This window comes from Equus quagga, chromosome 5, assembly GCF_021613505.1.
Source record: "Equus quagga isolate Etosha38 chromosome 5, UCLA_HA_Equagga_1.0, whole genome shotgun sequence".
Taxonomy (NCBI): Eukaryota; Metazoa; Chordata; class Mammalia; order Perissodactyla; family Equidae; genus Equus; species Equus quagga.
Window position 1 is genome coordinate 108,839,380 of NC_060271.1, and position 20,358 is coordinate 108,859,737.

The window sequence follows — 20,358 nt, forward strand, 5'->3', positions numbered from 1 at the left end:
GGCGGCAGGAGTCCTAGACGATCCCCTGGTCATGCGGCCCCTCCCCCGCTCCTTCCCGGACCGCGCGCGGGGATCCTGGTTTCTAGGGGATGGAGCGATGTTCTCTCTTACCCAGTTCCAGCTCCTCCGAGGCAGGCAGTAGGGGCTCCATCTTCTGTCTTTTGATACTGTAGGTCTCTGAGTCCTGGCATTAGGTTCATTAGCTGAAATTCAGGTGGTTTTTTTTCCCCGGTTCTTTGTTGTACTTTGGAGGGGAGAGAGTCCTGGGCCAGCTCACCCCGCCATTTTGCTCCACCTCCTGCTCTCAATGTTTTGTTTTTTAAGGTAAATTTTTAACCAAATAAAAGAAACATTAAATGCCATATTTATATATGTATGTAAATGTTTATATGTGTAGACACATAGTTATGAATAACAAGTAAAAGAAATAGTGAAGAATTTGTTTAAAAAAATTTTGTTTTAATTTTCATGTGAGAGTTGATAGTCAATATTCATGTATTTTTTAAATTGTCAGTTAAAAGGGAAAGTTTTGATATTTATCAGTCTAGTTCATTCATATTAGATGAATTTAAAGGTATAAGAGAATTAACTTGCCTAAGATATTCTGTCCAGAATTGAATTCTCAGGAGACACAGTCAGTGTGAAGTAGGGATCAAGACCACAGGTATGTTTGTACAGTATTTGTATGCAAGGCAAGCAGAATCCCCCAATTTCCAAAAAAAGTTTTATAATAGAAAATTTCCATTATGGAAATCATATTTCCTATTCTAAAATCTGAGGCATCTGCTTTAAAACAAAGTGTATATGTATGTACGTGAACACACACACACGTACATAAATCTTCTTGGATGTAATGAATCACTCTCAAGATTGCTGCAATTGTTTTTCCATTTTTAAAACTTCAATTTTGAAATAGATTTCAAACTTAAAAACAATTATAAGAATAGTATTGTGAATTCCGGTATTCTCTTCTCTTAGAGTTCGCCAGTTGTTAACATTTGCCACGTTTTATTACTCTGTAATCCACATATTATTATTGTTACTATTTTCACTATTAATTTTGCTGAAACATTTGAGAATACATTGAAGTCATCATGAGTCTTTGCAACTGAATACTTCACAGATATCCTAAGAACAAGAACATTCTCTTACATAACCAGAGAAGAATTATCAAATTAGGCAACTTAACATTGATACAATGCTATTATTGTTCATATGCAAATTTCACCCATTGTCCTAATAATGACTTTCATAGAACTTTTTTCTTTTTATATGGGATACAGTCCAGGATCATTCATTATATTTAGTTGTCATAGTGCTTTAGTCTTCTTTAATCTAAGTCAGTTCCTCAGCCTGTATCTTTCATGACATTAATATTTTTTAAGAGTACAGGCCATCTGTTTTATAGAGTGTTCTTCCATTTGGAATTGTCTGGTTTGTTTTCTCATGATTAGAGTCAGGTTACACATTTTTGACAGGAATACTATGTGGGTATTCTTAATGTCTTTCTTAGTGCATCATATAAGAAGGCATATAATGTTGCTTTGTCCCATTTTGGGGAATCTTAACTTCAGTAACTTGATTTAAGATGGTGTCTGCCATGTTTCCCCACTATAAAGTTAACATTTTCCCTTTTATAATTAATAAAAAATTTGTGGGGAGATACTTTGAGACTATGTCAATTATCTGTTCCCCATAAAGTTTTCACCTAGTGGTTTTAGCATCCATATTGTCCCTGAATTGATTATTACTATGATGATATCAAAGTGATAATTTTCTAACTTCTACATTTATTTGTTCCTTTCACGTTTCTTAGTTGGCTTTCTGCTGAAAGGAAGGTCTTTTTCTTTGCCCTTCCTTTACTGTTTACTCATTTGTTTATTACTATCAGTACAGACTCATGATTCCTTCTTTAATTCAGTGTGTCCATTACTGTCGTTTTGACATCATCATCATCATTATTATTTCTTGAGCACTCTTTACTTTCTGGCACCAAGATGTAGCAGACTCATCTTGTGTTTTCCCTGTTACTGTTCTGAAATCAGTCACTTCTCCAAAAAGCCCTGGTTCCTTTTAGTAGAGAATGGTATTTTGATGCCAAATCTTCTTGAAGTCACAATTTAAAAATATTATATTAATTTTCTGACAAGAAATTCCTTGCAATGTCACAGACTCTGAGTTGAGAGATTGTTCTCTTTTCACCTAGAATGATGTTCCTTCTAAGGAGTTCTCAGGTTTTTAACATGTGTGACTTAGGCTATTGTAGATTGACTAAATCCTTCAAATTTTACATCTCTTATGTTTTTCTTTATGTTAATAGACTTCTTCTCAACTGGTGTTTCTAGCCCATTCTATTTTACGAACAGCTAATACCCTCATTATGAGATAATGTTAGTATTATCAGTTGTATATGTTCATAATCCTGATGAAGCCCTGATTACCGTTGGGTATTTGTAGTTGACAAATTAGCTCAAATTCACATAATGTTCCAACTGTGGGAGAAACAGTAATCACAAGAGAGTTTGAGTCTCTTATTTTATATATTCAGTACTATTGTTCTTTAGAATAAATGTACATATTTCCTGTATTTCTAATTACATACTATATTTCCATTAGGTTAAAGTTGTATCTGTTCCTGAATAAATGATTGCAATAGCAAAAAGCCTTGAAAATTATGAGACTGCTGTCTTCAGGAAATTGTGCAAGATTTTTTTATGGTTGTATAGAATTTATAGGTTTCATATTTACTAAATGGAAAGGTGATGTCGCTAAGGAAGTCTGCTCTGGATTTTTAAATTACCTAGAATATTTTATCATAATCATTTAACTTTGTGGAAAGGAGAGTATTTGGAAATTTTTGATCAATCTAAACTCCAGAGAAGTTAAATGACTTTTAATGTTATATCACCATGTTATCTTTCATATATAAATTTGTTTCGAGTTCTTGTTAGGATTTATGCTTGAATTTTTTTCAATTAATATTACACCATCTAGAAAAACAAGGAGAAAGGACTTTAATATAGGGACTTCTACTAAAGTATCCCTGTTTCCTCAGTAGGAGAGGAGTTCTAATCATCAAGTTGTTTATGGACTGTATTAGAATGACACTGCTATAAGTGTTGGGGGGAGAGAGGGTTATTGTTCAAGACTGAAATTCCGAAACATTTTAGAAACAGCACATTGCTTTCCTTTTTCATATGTTTCAATATTTCATCATTTACATATTTCAGAAGATTCTCTGCCTGCGCCTGATGAAGTCAGCATGCTAACAGCAATTGCACTCCTCCTGTGGTCTGCCAGTAGTGAAATAATAGGAGTCCAGTCATTACAGAATGGCTGCATGAACAGATTTAAAAATGCATTAAATTCATGTGATCCATGGGTAAGTTACACTTAGAACAGTTAAACATAGAGGTAAACATTCCACTTTACCAGGAAAATTTCAGATTGATTCATTAAAATGTGTTATATATCAAATGAAAACCTAGGTATTTGATAGGTGGCTTTTAAATAGAAAAACTGGAAAAGATCATTGATTTAAGCACTAGGAGAGACACGTGTGTGTTTATTTACATATGCGGAAATTGTCCAGTATCTAAAATACTTGATTAACCCTAGCCTATATTGGTAGAGACTTTACATGACTCGATGATGATATTTTTCACCATTTACTTGATGACACCAAGGGCATTAAAGGATAAATATATATTATTACGTTTTAATGAACGTATTGGAAACTAGTTTTTCTAGAAATTGTTTTATTGTTTTACAATGTCAAAGTCTAAACTAATGATTCTCAAACCTGCTGCACATCAGAAATAAAAGCAATTAAGTAACATCTACCACTATCTTTCTACATCAGAATCTCCCAATTTGTGGCCCAGAGATCTGCATCTTAAAACACTCCCCAGGTATCATGTCCAGTGATGTTTGGCAGCTTCTCTTTTACCAAGGCACCAAAACAGTTTTTTTTCCACTATTCATCCCATGTGTTGATGGACCTTCCTTTCTCCTCCCTTCTTTTTTTTTTTTTTGTTATTAATATGAAATCTTTCTAATCTAAGTGGAGCCACTGAGACTTTACTTTGTAGGCCTAGAACACTTAAATTGGTGTAAGCAGTCATTTCCAGGGAATGCAGATGGATTTGAGGTATCTAAAAGAATGTATTTTTATAGCTTTGACACTATTCTAATATTAGCCTTCCTTACTAGATATGTTAGGTTAAAGTGAGAGGGTAATTGTAACTTAAAGAATTAAAACCAGAAATTAGAATTCTGTTTTCTAGCTTCTTACGCATTATAGAAATATACAAATTATATAAGCATGGTAATTTGGCAGTTAACATATAAAGAATATTTATTTGATTAATTTCTTTTCAGTTAGTTTTATGTAGTTAGCTTACTGGAAGTTTCGTTACTCCATTTCTATAAATGGAAAAAGGCATTAATTCCTCCCACATTTCTATTGTCATCTTGCGGTATCACTTCTTTTCAGTATATATTAAGATGCAATGTGATTGTAGAGCAAATAAGAACTATCACACGTTAATTAATAAAATGATTTTCTCGTATAGGTTCAAGCCAAATGCTACCAGCTTCTCCTCTCAGTCTTCCAACATTCCAATCGTGCCCTTTCAACTCCCTATATCCATTCATTAGCTCCAATAGTGGTTGAAAAGCTAAAAGCTGTTGAAAGAAACAGACCAGCCAGTAACACGGAACTTTTAGCTGTTCAAGAAGGAATCAAAGTTCTTGAAACATTGGTTGCTCTTGGGGAAGAACAGAACAGTAAGTATTTCCTTATAAAAAGCCACTAGTCTAAAATGAAGATCTGTATTGTATGTAAATCTTATTGGGTATTAGACATAGGCCACTGCAACAGTAAGTTTACTAAGGAGTAGTTCCTGTCTGAAAGCTTAATGTTTTTGCTTATGCTACTGACATAATGTGTTGAGTTGACATGTTTATTTTTTATGAGCAAGACGTTAATATAAATTACTGATAGCATTTCAAGACAGTAATATTTTTATTTTCTAGGAATGTACTCTATGAGAAGTAGGAAAAATATGGGTGTTTAATAGATTTTTTAAAGTAATACGTTCTGGTGTTCATAATAGAGGTATAAAAGCTTTATACCAAATAGGACCAGATCAGTATTAATACCAAACATCATTATTAAAATACTTAAAAATTTGAAATTTTAAAATTTTTATTTTTTTATTTAATGAAAAACTGCCACATACATCCATTTAACCAGAGACTTGTGCAACTTAGTACCTACTCTTGTTTATCCTCTGCTTAAGTCTTGATTTCATCACAATCTAAAATTTGTCTTTAAAAACATGATTTTTAATTGTTGCAGATAGAATATCCTTTTTTTTTTTTAAGATTCACACCTGAGCTAACAACTGTTGCCAATCTTTTTAAATTCTTTTTCCTGCTTTTTCTCCCCAAATCCCCCCAGTACATAGTTGTATATTTTAGTTGTGGGTCCTTCTAGTTGTGGCATGTGGGACGCCGCCTCAGTGTGGCCTGACGAGCAGTGCCATGTCTGCACCAAGGATCCCAACCAGCAAAACCCTGGGCCACCAAAGCAGAGCGAGCGAACTTAACCACTTGGCCACAGGGCCGGCCCTGACTATACTTTTTAAAACAGTACCTTATGATTGAATGTTAAACTCTTTCCAATTTTTCAAGATCATAAATAACTAAGATGAGTATCTTTGTACAGAAATCTTTGCACGCATTTTTTATTATCTCTATCAGGTAAATTTCTAAAAGTAAAATTACCGGATTGAAGGAAATGCACATTTTTAAGGCTTTTAATATATGTTTCCAGATTAATCTCCAGATCAAAATCACATCTATTTTTTCTATCATAAAGTTTTTCCTCTTCCCTTGAAAAAATTTCACAGGAAATTGCTAAGGTAGTAGAGATTTTTAAAAAGCTATTGCAGTAGCTTCCTTATAAAATAACACTCCAGAACTATGATAGTGGAAGAGAGGAATGCAGAGGAGATTATGAAAAAAGATTGATCTGACTTTGTGAGTAACTAGTTATAGGGAGCAAGAGAAAGAGAAGAGCCAAATAGCAGTAGTGTTACCTGGAAAGAAGCATGGAAGCAGCGTCAGAATTAGAAAAGTCAGGAAGAAGGAATGTTTGGAGGGAGTTGATACGTTTAGTTGAAATTAGATATTAATAGATTATTTGGGTAGAAATGTTATGACTGACATCATGGCCTATGTTTGGCAACTCAACATAATTTATCTTTATTTTTAGTTTACTCACCGTAAACTCCATAAAGATGATGACTAAATTTTACTCATTTTGTAATCCTAGCATTGGCTTATTGCCTTTTGCATAGTCACTATTTAAAATATGTTTGAGTTGAGTTGACTCTTGGGATCGATTTCTGAACAGATGCCCTAAGTTAGAATAAACTTAACATGAGGACAGGTAGGCAAGAGAGTGTTACACTTTTTTCTTTTTAAGTAATTCTCTATTGTTTGAATTCTTTTAACACCAAGAACATATTTATATATTATCTGTGAAATTAAATATAGCTTAATAGTTAATTAGACTTCAACAATGTCCGTGAAATAAATAACATTTTTATTTTCCAAATGTCAATTAATTTACGGTATGAAATAACCAAAGCACTGTAATTTCAGCTCTTCAACCAGACCAATTTGTAGTATTGTTAGTGAGTTATATGAGCAATAAGCACCATTCATTTTTTAAAGAATTGCTTCGCTCAGATAACAGATGTTTTGTACTACAGCAAGACTTTTAAAAGGTAGAATAAGCAATTGGCATCTTTAAAAAATTAAAACTAGGACCAGCCCCATGGCTGAGTGGTTAAGTTCACACGCCCCGCTTCGGTGGCCCAGGGTTTCGCCAGTTCGAATCCTGGGGGCAGACATGGCACCACTCACCGCGCCATGCTGAGGCGGCCTCCCACGTGCCACAACTAGAAGGACCCACAACTAAAAATACACAATTGTGTACCGGGGGGCTTTGGGGAGAAAAAGGAAAAAAAATAAAATCTTTAAAAAATTAAAACTAAATCTAATAGTATATCAATAATTATTAAAGCTAATACTTAATAGTATAATATATATTTATATATATTATACAATACAGAGTATTAAGTTATACTTAACACTGTAATATATAGTTATATAAAATATAGTAGTGATTCTAAGAGGGTAAATTTTAGGCTTTTAAATTTGTTTTGTTACTCAACTTTTTCTCATCAGTTAAACGTTAATTTTTCTTTTTAACTTTACAGTATCCATTCTAGGAAAAAAATGGTTTTGTACATGGGAAGCTTTCCTTTACAACTCATCAACACACACACACACACACACACAAAACTATTTGTGGGAAAAAAATTACAGTATCCATTATAGAAACAGGCAGTGAATATTTCTCACCTGACATGACCAAGGTTAGAAGCTAAAAATGTTGGAATTATATTTGACTCTTAACTCCTGTTCATCGTCTGTATTCAATCTATTACTCAAAATTTGTCCTATTTCTTTTTGAAACTTCTCTAGGATTCAAGAGAAACTTGCTTTCTATTCTTGTATCTAATCACCTCATAAATACGTAACTATAATAGTTTCCTACCAGATGTTCCCCATAAAATTTACCTAAAACAATTTTCTCTATCCCTTGTTTAAGAATTTCAAGTAGTTTTCTCTTGCATCAAGTCTGAATGTCTTTGCTCAGTTTTCAAAACTTGTTCTCCTCCCCAATGTGTACCTACTAACCTGACCAGACCAATTTTCTTGTTCTACCCATTTTAATCTTTATTCATTGCTCATGCTATTTTCACTTTCCTCAGGTCTTGTCTTCCCCTCCTTTCTTCTTATACAAATCTACTAAACCTACGTCCGATCTCATTTCTTTAAGAAAAGTTGGGGCTGGCCCCGTGGCCGAGTGGTTAAGTTCACGCACTCGGCTTAGGCAGCCCAGGGTTTTCCCTGTTCGGATCCTGGGTGCAGACCTAGCACCGCTCATCAGGCCATGCTGAGGCGGCATCCCACACAGCACAACCAGAAGGACATACAACTAGAATATACAACTATGTACTGGGAGGCTTTGGGGAGAAGAAGAAGAAGAAGAAAAAAGGAAGATTAGTAACGGATGTTAGCTCAGGTGCCAGTCTTTAAAAAGAAATATTGCCTGATTACTCAGCTCACTCTGATGAAAATGGATATAACTATATTAATTTTAGATGTAGATATAATATTGAGATCCAGAAATTGATAGCTGCTATGGAGAAAAAAATACAGCAGGGAAAGAGGGAGTTCAGGGCCAGAGTGGGTTTGGGGTTCTGGAAAGGCTTCACTGTTTATCATCACTGTCTTTGGTGACGTCTCCCAGTTCTGTATCGGAGGCTTCCTGCTCCTTAAGCCCTGCCTTTAATCTCATCCATTGTCATTCTGCACAAATTAACATAAATTAAAGGCAGAGAAGGTATCATTCTCAATGTTGATTATAAGATACACACACATATATATGATTTCTTTTTTTTTAGAAAAATACCAGCTTAAATGAAACGTATATTCCAGGATGGAATTGTTAATATGGGAAGACAGAGACTAGTAAAAGGAGGTTAAGCCTCCAAATAACGTTTTTTAAGCCCTTGGAATTTATGTCAGCCAGACGTGGGTCCTTGTTTTTTAACCCTAAGTTTATTCCCTTATTTTTGAGGGACTTTTCCCTCAGTTACTGTCAGTTTTGGGGGGTGATGAAATGTGAAAGAGTTGTATTTCTATTTTAAAAAGAAAGAAATACCTATTTTTAGTTAAATGCTAGTAAATGGATGCTGTTCAGGTTTTTGTTCCCTGCTCCAATCTCCCTATTCTGGAATGCCCTTAAAAATTTCATAATCCTGCTCTCAAAATACATTCTGCCAGATGGCAATTGTGAAATGTTTACTCCTCTTTAAGCTTTTAGCCAGTATTTTTTCTAATAAAATAAATTAATATAAATGTAAAATGCACAATCTTAATAAACCTGGTTTGCAACCCTAACATGGCTCGAGCATTTAGTAAATATTTAATATTGATTGTGTTATCATTGAGACCTTAAATAGATATGTGCGTTTATCTATAGTTTATTATAATTCAGACTACTGTGGTAATTGCCTATTTTTTAAACTAAAGTTTATTGTAATTTTCAGATTTGTGATCCTCTTCAGACTTTATCTTTGTTGTTTGCAGGAGTCCAGTTACTTGCTCTTTTAGTACCCACTTTGATCTCTTACCTGCTGGATGAAAATTCTTTTGCCTCAGCAAGCACAGCTTCCAAAGATCTTCATGAGTTTGCACTCCAGAATTTAATGCATATTGGACCTCTATATCCACATGCTTTCAAGACAGTAATGGGAGCGGCGCCTGAGTTGAAAGTACGTTTGGAAACTGCTGTTCGAGCAAGTCAAGCCAGCAAAGCTAAAGCAGCCGCCAGGCAGCCGGCCCCTACCGTACATTCTGCACCAACAATTAAGCTAAAAACAAGTTTTTTTTGACTTACCATTCCATTCATTTTCATTTACAGTGTCAATGCACCTAATTAGAGATAGCCACTGCACCATTCCAGGCTATAGGTTCTACTTTATTTGTATATTGGTATTGGTATTATATGTTTCCAAGTGGGTTAGGTTAGAAACAATGCTTACACCTCCTTCTGATTTTGAAGAAATTATTTTTTTTTATCGTGTGGTGAATGTGCTTTCATTTTTGTCCTACTACTATTTCTCTTTTAATTGTTTTTAAATACTGAGCCATAGTCTTTTAAATTTAAATGCAAAAACACAACTTTATCATGTAGTTGGGCAGCCTATTGATATTGTCATGAAAACATTTAATTGAAAAACAAGCAGAATTTAAATTTTGAAATAACAATAATAATGGAAAGTGTCTGTTTCATGGTGTATATAATATGAATAAAGTCACATTTTCTTAGCATTTCTCAAAATGTCCTTAACCTTTCTGATAGTTTTTTTTTTCTTTTGGTTAGGAAAATTGACCCTGAGTTAACATCTGTTGCCAATCTTCCTCTTTTTACGTGAGGAAGATTGTCACTGAGCTAACATCTGTGCCAATCTTCCTCTATTTTTTTGTATATGGGACACTGCCACAGCATGGCTTGATGGGCAGTGTGTAGGTCCACGACCAGGATGCAAACCCACGAACCCCGGGCCACCAAAGCAGAGCAGGTGAATCCAACCACAGTGCCACTGGGCTGGCCCCCTGATAGATATTTTTACTTTCATATTGGATAACTAAATTATACTTGTGTATATTTTAGTTGTTAACTGAATTAAAGCTCTCATTTAAAGGTCCATTAAAATGTTTCAAACGTGGAATAATGTTCTGCATTTTTAATGGTTAAATTTGACCTCAGTTATATTTTATAATTACAGAGCCTTGAGTTCTGGCTGTGATGGTTAGTTTCATTCATCAAATATTTATTTGAGTGCCTACTGTGTATAAGGCATCAAGCTAAATGCTTCAGGGCATACAAAAATGAACTAGTCATAATTACCATTATGCCAGTCTCTCATGCAATGGGAATTTTACTACGTCAAATAGATAATTGACAAAATGAATGTTTGCCACAGCGTGTAGGAAATTTTAAACACCGAGTTTTACCAGACGATGTTACATAGACTATTATCAAAAGCAAGTCACCTTTCTGACCATTCCAATGTTTATCTGTTTATCATTTGCTACCTCCTATTTATTCTCTCTCATACCTTCGCCAATTGGCAGCTCACATAGCCTTGCCTTTCTTCCTTATTTAGTCTTTTGGATACCTCAGATAGGTGCTTTGTCTTAGCTATTTTCTCACTGATTTTTATTTCTAAAAACAACAGAGTTGTTTTTTCATTTCAGGCTTGTTTTTCCAAAGTTATTCTCCTTGTTTTGGGGGCATTTTTGGTAACATTTTAATTGAGGCATAATTTGTATACCATATATTCACTCTTTTCCAGTGTAAATTCAGTCGTTTGTAGTATAGTCACAGAGTGGTACAACCATCACCACCATCAATTTTGAGCATTTTCAGTACCCCAAAAAGAAACCCTGTGCCCCTTAGCTATCACCCCCCAATCTCTCTGTCCACCCCCCAGCCTTACAATACCACTGATCTGCTTTCTGTCTCTGTCACTTCTCCTATTATGAACATGTCATATAAATGAAACCATGTAATATGTGGTCTTTTGTGACTGGCTTCCTAACTTAATGTTGTGTTTAGGGTTCATCCATGTGGTTGCATACATCAGTACTTCATCCCTTTTTATGGCTGAATAATACTCCATTGTATATCTACCACATTTTGTTTATCCATTCATTGGTTGATAGACATTTGGGTTGCTTCCACCTTTCGCCTGTTATCAATAATGGTGCTGTAAACAATCAGGTACAAGTTTTGGGTGGGCATCTGTTTTAATTTTCTTGGGTATTTACCTGGGAATAGAATTGCTGGCTCAAATGTAACTCTATGTTCAACCTTAAGGAACTGCCAGACTATTTCCCAATCTGCTTGTTTCTTGCACATGTAACTTCTTTTCATTCATCTGTTTATAAAGTATGTTTATTTCTGCCTTGGCTATTTTCTGCTGTTCTTAGTCCCTCCTAGGCTTTTTCTCTCATTTCCCGCTTGAGTATAAACTGCATCGTTTCCCCCAGTGAGAGAGTCTGCATCCTGTATTAGCAATGATTCTGTCGTCTTTTTCTCGTTCCATCCCTCCATCTCTCTCTTCCTCCCCCCTCCACCACCCCAGTACATCTTGATGCTTTCTCTAAACTCGTCTGAGTCATTGACAACTTAATTTCTAATTTTCTGTGATCATATCTATAAAAGATCTATTTGAAGAATTATATTTATTAATTTGTTGCGCTGCCAAACCCATGAGATTTTCCTCACTCTGAGTAATCAGTTATTTGATTATGAACATCTGGCATCAAGAAGCTGAAAGGAGAAGCATCATAATAGTCAGTAGATTCTTTCTGAAGCTTAATCTGAACAGTTTTAATGCAAGAAATAAAGTATCTTCTATTTGTTTTCCAAGTTCTTCTTAATCAATAGTACACGTTTGAATTCTGCATTTAATTAGAACTAAGCTCTGAAGTCAGATGTCCCTGTTCCAAGCAGGTTCTGCCATCAACTAGGGATAGAACTTTGAACAACCTAACCCTTTGAGGGTTTCAGTTTCCTCATATGTAAAATGAGGAAGAAATACTAGGTATCCTCTCTCTGATCTTTTGCACATCTAAAAAGTACATACGTCTATGTATCCTGCTTATTTTTTCAAGAGTGAATCTTTTGCTGATCCTTTAGTATTGGCACATTATATCATTTAGCCTAAGTAGTTTTTACATGTGTATAAAATTGCTGTCAAAATGACAGTATAAAGTACGTTAAATACAAAGAGCAGTTAAAATATCACTAAAAGTTTATTGCTATTGAGAAGAGCTGCCACTTCTGTCGTGTGCCAGGCACTGTGCTAGACACTTTTTATCCATTCATTCTTCTCAAACAATGCTGAATGATGGATATAATTAGCCCAATTTTTAAAACACATTTCATTATATGAGTTACTATGCTTCTCATTTTCTTCATTCTTAATTGGAATTTTTAGGTTGATGCCAGAAATGACTAGAGTACAGCTATAAATAAATTTCATGCTTTAATGCTTTCCATCAGATGAATTGTTTTTAAAACCTGATTTAATCATTACAAACCCATTTCTAGTTCTGAAAGCTTATGAAATTATTTATGGGCTTTACAAAATTTTACTTAAATACAAATTTCATGTCTTAACCATAATTTAGAAAAATTATCCTGAGCGAAGTTTTTGGTGCTGTCCCTAATGGGAGAACCATGCACGCACAAGTAATTAGTCCAACTACTGTTTCTTTTCCTTCAGGAGAATTTCTTCACAGCCTTGGTCCCTATCCACAATTCTCCATCTCTTTTTGCCATTAGAAGTCAGGGGTTGCCGTTTCAAGAACTGTTTTTCTTTTACACATAGACTTCTCTTTGCCCTTTTTCCCCTTGACTTTCAACGCAAGTCAAAAGAATTCATGAAAATTTGAGTGAACTTGTTTAGCTTTTCCAACTTTTAACTTTGACTGTTCGTCCGCTGTTTAAATCTCTTCTTTCCAACTTACTTCCAGATTATATAGGAAAATGCCTCTAGTTTTATTTGTGAAACAAAAAAGTGCTTTAATCTTGTCTAATGAGCATAAAAGTAGAATCAGAGGAAAAACAAGTGTCAGTTTTATGCTTTATAAATTATATCAATTATATACATCAACTTTAGTTAGAAAACTTGCATTTATTAAACTGTGGGGGTAATTACTACAATTCACCACACAGATCAAATTACTGTTGATATTGTAGTCTGTTTCCTTCCACATTTATAATTATCCTTCAGATAGGATGTTGTATCCTGCTTTTGCCACTTATTTTATAAGCATTTCCCCATAGAATCACTATAATAATAATAATGTGGATTTAGTAACCATCATTTTTTAATATTGGATATACCATTATTGACTTAGCCATTACCCTGTGCTTGGGTACTTGGTTTCTAGTTTTTACATTTTAATAAACAATGCTGCATTTGACTTTTTAAAAGTGAAGCTTTGTAAATTATTTCCTTGGGATACATTCCTTAAAGGGGTTATAAAAATTTTGAGAGGTTGGGGCCAGCCCCGTGGCTGAGTGGTTAAGTTTATGCACTCCACATCACCGGCCCAGGGTTTTGCTGGTTCGGATCCTGGGCTTGAACATAGCACCACTCATCAAGCCATGCTGAGGCAGTGTCCCACATGCCACAACTAGAAGGACCCACAACTAAAAATATACAACTATGTACCTGGGGGCTTTGGGAGGAAAAATAAAATCTTTAAAAAGAAAATTTGAGAGGTTTGAATTTTGATATGCATTGCTGAATCTTAGCAATGCTTTTTGAAATAACAGACATGAAAATGAAACTTGGTCATTGTTTTCCAAATTCTGAGAAAATGCCTGGGAGTGCCATTAAATCTCCCCAAATATTTCAATATACCTAAACAATTTTTTAATGGCATTCTAGTTAACTGTAAATCATGAAGCTAGTAGAAAAACTTAATGGAGCTTGGGCTGTTTTTAGTAAAAATGCACATTTTAAAACAAGAAAAGTGACCGTCCTACTCTACACACTATGGGACCCCAGTGTGGGGGCGGGGGTGGCAGGGACTGTGGGGGTTGGAAGATCAGCTTCAGATGCCACATATCAAGAGCAATTGGGAACTGGTCTGTGTCCAAGCCAAGTGCTATACAGGAACTGAGGATAAAAAAGGGTAACATGGTCCTTAATATTCATATAGGAGGACCAGATAGCTGACCACAGCATGAGGTCAATGTTTCAAATAAGTGGTTTGCAATAGAACATAATAGAATTTTCTACGAAAGCTGTTAAAAAATGATTGCCTTATGATAGTGCATTCCTTGATACTGGATATATTCAAGAAAAACTTGAATTCCTGTTTGTCAAAGATTTTTGATATGATTCTGTAGTGCTGCCTCATTCATTCATTGGACAGTTATTTATGGAATACCTACTATATGTCATGCATTGGGAATACAATAGGGAACAGTCAAGCAAGGAAACTGTCGTGATATGTTTACATTCTGCCTGAGGAGAGAGCGAAAACAATCACAGGTTGTGGTAAGTAGTTGGAAGGAACGGTATGAAGTATGTATGACAGAGAATAATAGGCAGGGATTTCTTCAGAGGGTTGTCCGGAGCCCTAGCCTCTCTTCTGCTCTGCACACTTGCATAAGTGACTTCCTACCCATTGGTTGTCTCAGAGACTCCTCAAACTCAATTAATTTAAAATTCAACTCCTGGGGCTGGCCCCGTGGCCGAGTGGTTAAGTTCCTGTGCTCCACTGCAAGCAGCCCAGTGTTTCGTTGGTTCGAATCCTGGGTGGGGACCTGGCACTGCTTATCAAACCACGCTGAGGCAGCGTCCCACATGCCACAACTAGAAGGACCCACAATGAAGAATATACAACTATGTACTGGGGGGCTTTGGGGAAAAAATAAAAAAATCTTAAAAATAAAAAAAATAAAATTGAACTCTTCACCTCGTTATCTAAACCCTGATTCTCAACTCAAGATCTCCCAGTAAACACAACTATTTTATCCTGTGGCATAAGCCATAAATCTTGGTATCATCCCTGACATTTCCCACCTGCTCCCTCGCTATGCTTAGCTCATCACCACGTTTCCTAAATATCTTGTCAAATCCCCTCATCTGTCTTTATTGCCATTATTAATGGCAGCCAATCCAAATCGCCACATTCGATTGCAATAGAGCAAAGTGGTTGGTGTGGACTATAAGGTCAGTTTGCCTGGGGGGAGGGAATCTGCCTCTGTCACCTACAAACAGTGTAACCTTGGGCAACTCACTTTTCCCCTTTGTGCTCAGTTTCTGCATCTGGAAAATGAGAAGAAGAATAATACCTATTTTATAGAGTAGGTGTGGATTAAATGAGTTAATACTTGCAAACGACCTTAAAGTAGTGCCTGACCCTTAGGAAACAATTTAGAAATGTTTCCTAATATTTTCTACACGGAAGCTAAAGTGATCTTTATAAATTCAAAGCTGATACCTTGCTGAAAACTCTCTAGCTGGTTACCTTAGCACAAAGAACAGTCCCTTAAAGTGACCTTCAAGGGCCTGCATAATCTGGCCCCTGCCTACTTCTCCTCGTTTTATTTCACACTGGGCCTATGGCCATACAGCAGTGTTCCTATCTGTCAAATGAAGAAAATGTTCGTACTTACCTCTTGGGATGTTGTAAGGATCGCATTAATGCATGTAAAATGCGTTACTTTTTTTGAGTAAATGCTCAGTAAGTAGCTATAAAAATAACAATTGTTAGCACTTTCCTCCAGTTGTTTAGTGTGTCAGCTATATTGGACTTCTTTCAACACATCAAGTGCGCTATGTATTTTTCTTCTCCAGGTGTTTGAATTTTACTTAAAAAACTCCATGCCACCTTCTAGCTAATCTATATTCTTCCTTTATGTTTTAACCTGGTTACATTCCCATAAAAATATTGCAGCATTAATTTGGTTATTACTATATCCTAAAAACTGTATTATTTAAATTATCTTTTTCTCCTATGATGAAAATGTATGTGTTAGCTCCTTAAACTTGAATATAATCCGCTCATTGGTTGTAATGTTACATCGTATGAGTTCATGTGAAAGTGTACGTGAGCTGGTTCAAACCACTCCTACTCTTGTTACTTTATGTCCTGCAGCTGGGGGGAAATCTGGGCAAGAAGATAACATAGATAATGGTAGAATTTTCCATTACAGAGAAGAACTGCCAGTGCTAAAATTAACATGCATCGAACAACAGTAGCATGTTGAGGGCCTGCAGAGTAGAGGGGGAGAGACGTGGTACAGGCAAAATAGGTTAAATCTTGTTTGAAAAAAGTTCAGAAAACATAGGTCTTCAAAAATTAAAAGAAAAATGTACTAGACCTCTTTAACCTAATTCATTTTTCTTGTTTTTCTGGCACAATGCCCAGATTTTTTTCCCTCGTCATTTTATTAAAAAAAATGTATCACTTTTGAAATACTGATTTAATTTATGTTCAAGGACTATTCGATGGGAGTTTGGGGAGGCAATGCTGTTCTGAGCAATTCAGGCCTAAATGAAGATTGGGTGTCTTCTGCCGAGAAAGTCTCCACCTGGAAACAAGTACGTCTCTGTTGTATTGTTGGCAGGAATATTCAGTTTATAAAAATGTTCTTCTCGCCCTCTGCCCTTGGTTATTTTTATTTAATGAAGATTACATTAATTGTTTGAAATTCAGTTCCTGCATTAGAAATGGGGGAACCATAGTTATTTTTTTTAAAAAAGAAGAAGAAAACAATCATATGTTGAGTAGATCATTCACTGGGAATTTTAAAAGAGAAAAGGGTATAAAAGCAAAGGATGGAGTTGATGGGGAGAAAGGAACAGAATGTGTTCAAAAACCAGTTTATCTTTGCTCAGAGAAACAGAAGCTTAAGTTGGTCACCATTAATATTCCAGGAGAAGTCTTGCTATGGCTTCAGAGCTGTGTTATCATTTCAGTCTCCCCCTGGGTTAGATATTTAGATTTGTTAGAGCAATCTTGATTTTAGTTTTTAAGCATTTATTTCTGTAAATATCAGCCTCTATAAAATTAAAATTAATTTTAATTTCAAAATTAAACTTTATTTAAATAGTTAATTTAATTTTAAAATTAGGCAACTCTAATTTCAACCATATTCTTCCAAAAGAAAATAATAGTAATAATAAATAATAGAGGCTATTTTCCCCTCTTATGACAAGACTGTGATGTAGATTTAATTCTTGGACTCCAAGAAAAATTTCAGATAATAGAAGTCCTTCACTTCCTAACCTTTGATTGGCTGTTGCCCCAACCCAGTCACTACCAGACTTCAGATCTAGGGAGTAAGTCTGGAGGCTGAGGAAATGTAGAAAGAACAGACTAGCTCCATGAAGCAGGGTAGGCAGAAAGGAGAAGCGACAGAAATTAGGGAGTGGGCAGATGGTAGAAGAGGTTGATAAACAGTGGGTTATTGCATATTCCCCTTGCCCAAAGTTTTCTCTTCATCCTCGCAGAGGCCTCCCTCCAGTCAAGCAGTCCACACTCTCTCTTCTGGTCAGAATTCTGAAAGAGCCACCACGTTCATCTGAAGCCTTTTCTTTGAGCAGTTAAAGGTTCCGAGACCCAAATAACTTGTCATTTGGAACAGTTTTTAAAAAATAGCCACTCAGGGGCCGGCCCCGTGGCTGAATGGTTAGGTTTGTGTGCTCTGCTTTGGGGGCCCAGGGTTTCATGGGTTCGGATCCAGGTCACTGACGTGGCACTGCTCATCAGGCCATGCTGAGGCGGCATCCCATATGCCACAACTAGAAGGACCCACAACTAAAAAAAATATACAACTATGTACTGGGGGGCTTTGGAGAGAAAAAGGAAAAATATTTTTTAAAAAAAGTCACTCATTTTAATCGGGGGAAAAAAAAAGAGCAGGTGAATTATTTATCATCGTGTAGGACCATAATCCCCACCTCACAAAGCATACACATATAAAGCAAAAAAGAGCAAACACTCCAATTATCTAAATAACCTTTTAGCATTTCACAATTTTTCACTTTCAACTGGTTACACTGATATATAATCCAACATTTTGACAGCTCCTTTCTGTGCTTGGAAAGGAAACCCTATTTTTTGTGTCACAGCCTTTATTAATTATAAAATGAAACAATCAGGAAATCAGCAGCACCTTGAGGGCTGAGCCTTAATAGGTCTAGGCATTAATTTTTTTTTAAGATTATTTTAACTCTGCTGAATTAAAGTTCTGAATAGGGGACAAGAAAGTGAAAAGAAAAATTTTTGAGCCCCTAGTATTTATGATTTTTACAAGTGTTATTTCAGTTAGTCTCGTGAACCCTCTCACAGTAATAGCTATCATCAGTTTATACTATGTATCAGGCGCTATGTTAGGGGATTTGCATTTCTTCTCTCATTTAATCTTCACAGTAACTTTATAAGGTAAATATTATTCTTATATTAAAAATGAGAAAAAGTTAAACCATTTGTCCAAGATTTCCAGACTTGGAAAATTGTAGAGTGAGGAATAAAATTTAGATTTCACTAATTGCCATATCCTTTCTAGTTGTTACTTTTTTTCAGAATAATTTTTTTCAAATTCAAAAACGTTTTTGCTGTAGTGACTGAGAATGCACATCGAGAGGGGGTTCTGGGATTCTTGCAGTGTTCTGTTCCGAGATGTGGGTGCTGGTTACATAGAAGGGGTCAGTTTGTGAAAGTTCATTGAGATGTTCACTTATCACTTCTGAGCTTTTCTATATATGTGTTACATGCAATAAAATATTTACTTAAAAAAAAGTAATTCATGCTGAATACAGAAAATGTGACAGACAGACAAGCACAAAGGCAAAAAAAACTCCACAAAAACTCACCAGTAAGCTCACTACTCAAAAACTAACAGTTTCAGAAGCTGATTCAGTATAGGAAGAAATGATGGGATTCATGGTCCTTATTCTCTTAAAGCAACTTAGGGCAAAAGAACTCTAAGGGAAACTCTTGAAAGTAACATTTTTTGTTAAATTACAAAAGAAATATTACCACATATGGAATTTTTTTTAAAAAGAGAAAAGTAAATTTCTTCAGAATTCCACCTTAATATAATCACTTAATATTTTGGTATATTGAGTGAAGGTGTCATGACATTATAGATCATAAATGCTATTTTGTGTGTAAATAAGTTGAAAAGCAAAAAGGTATTATGAATAATAAAGTAGAACTATGAATTAAAGCAGTACTGTTGTGTTTATGTGTGATAGTCCAAGTTATCTATAAATTTAATTGTTTTATAGTCTGTTATGAATTGATTTTAAAGGAACTGTCAGACATGTCATCTATGTGAGAAAAAAACAGCTCTTAACATTCAAAACTTGTAAGATTACTTAAATCCTTCAGATGAAAAAACATGCCCTTGTTTCGGTATTGTCCCCTTGGTACTCTGGTAAGCCTAAAAAGTAAGAGAGACAGCGATGTGTTAATGGGAAGATCAATGAACCAGCAGTCAGGAATTCTGGTTTCTAATCTTGGCTGTGCCACTCCTCAAAGCTTCATTGTGGACAAGTTCAAACTTCTTTGGACTTCAGTTTCTTGAGCTGTAGGATGAGGGTTGGGCAGTATCTCAAAGGACACTTACAGCCAAAACAATTTATGACACAGGGAATTTGGCCAGGCCTGGATCAACCTTTTATTATAATAAAAAATGAACTCATAAAGCAGAAACATTCAGTAACTGGGAGAAGAGAGCTTGCCATCTTTATTTGCAACCAGAGCAGATACAACGTGTTTCCTGTCCTTTCCACAAGTAGCCATGGGAAGGGAGGTAGGCAGAGGACAGGGACAGGATGTCCTTCCTTTACATGTCACTCACCAGCCTATATCTTTAAATTTTTTCGGGGCCATCAGGTCTGATATCCCACAAAACAAAAGGATTACAAATAACTTGTTCTCGTGACAAAATAATTACTTAAATTCGTTTTCATTTGTCAAATTTTTTTCAGGTACCTTCCTTTCATTATCGTTGTAGTGTGAATTTATAGTGACGGGATTTCAGGGACTTCGGAGACGGATAACATTTACGGGGAGACGTTTGAAAGGTTTTGGTGTGCCTTTGTAAGCTAATGCCGTTGCCAGTTTGCAGCCGTTGCCAGTTTGCAGGTGAACCGTGGAAGAAAC

General features: G+C 35.5%; 1 protein-coding gene across 2 annotated transcripts in view; it reads left to right on the forward strand.

Moving 5' to 3' along the window:
- The window catches only part of HEATR5B (HEAT repeat containing 5B), a 103,681-nt gene extending 93,617 nt beyond the window's left edge, over window positions 1-10,064 (forward strand). For both annotated transcript variants that reach the window (XM_046660574.1, XM_046660575.1), the window contains exons 34-36: window positions 3,231-3,382; window positions 4,575-4,788; window positions 9,235-10,064. In XM_046660574.1, the coding sequence (XP_046516530.1) occupies window positions 3,231-3,382; window positions 4,575-4,788; window positions 9,235-9,539 (671 nt within the window). In that variant the 3' untranslated portion in view covers window positions 9,540-10,064. The remainder of the gene's footprint in view (window positions 1-3,230; window positions 3,383-4,574; window positions 4,789-9,234) is intronic.
- Window positions 10,065-20,358: the final 10,294 nt, after the last annotated feature.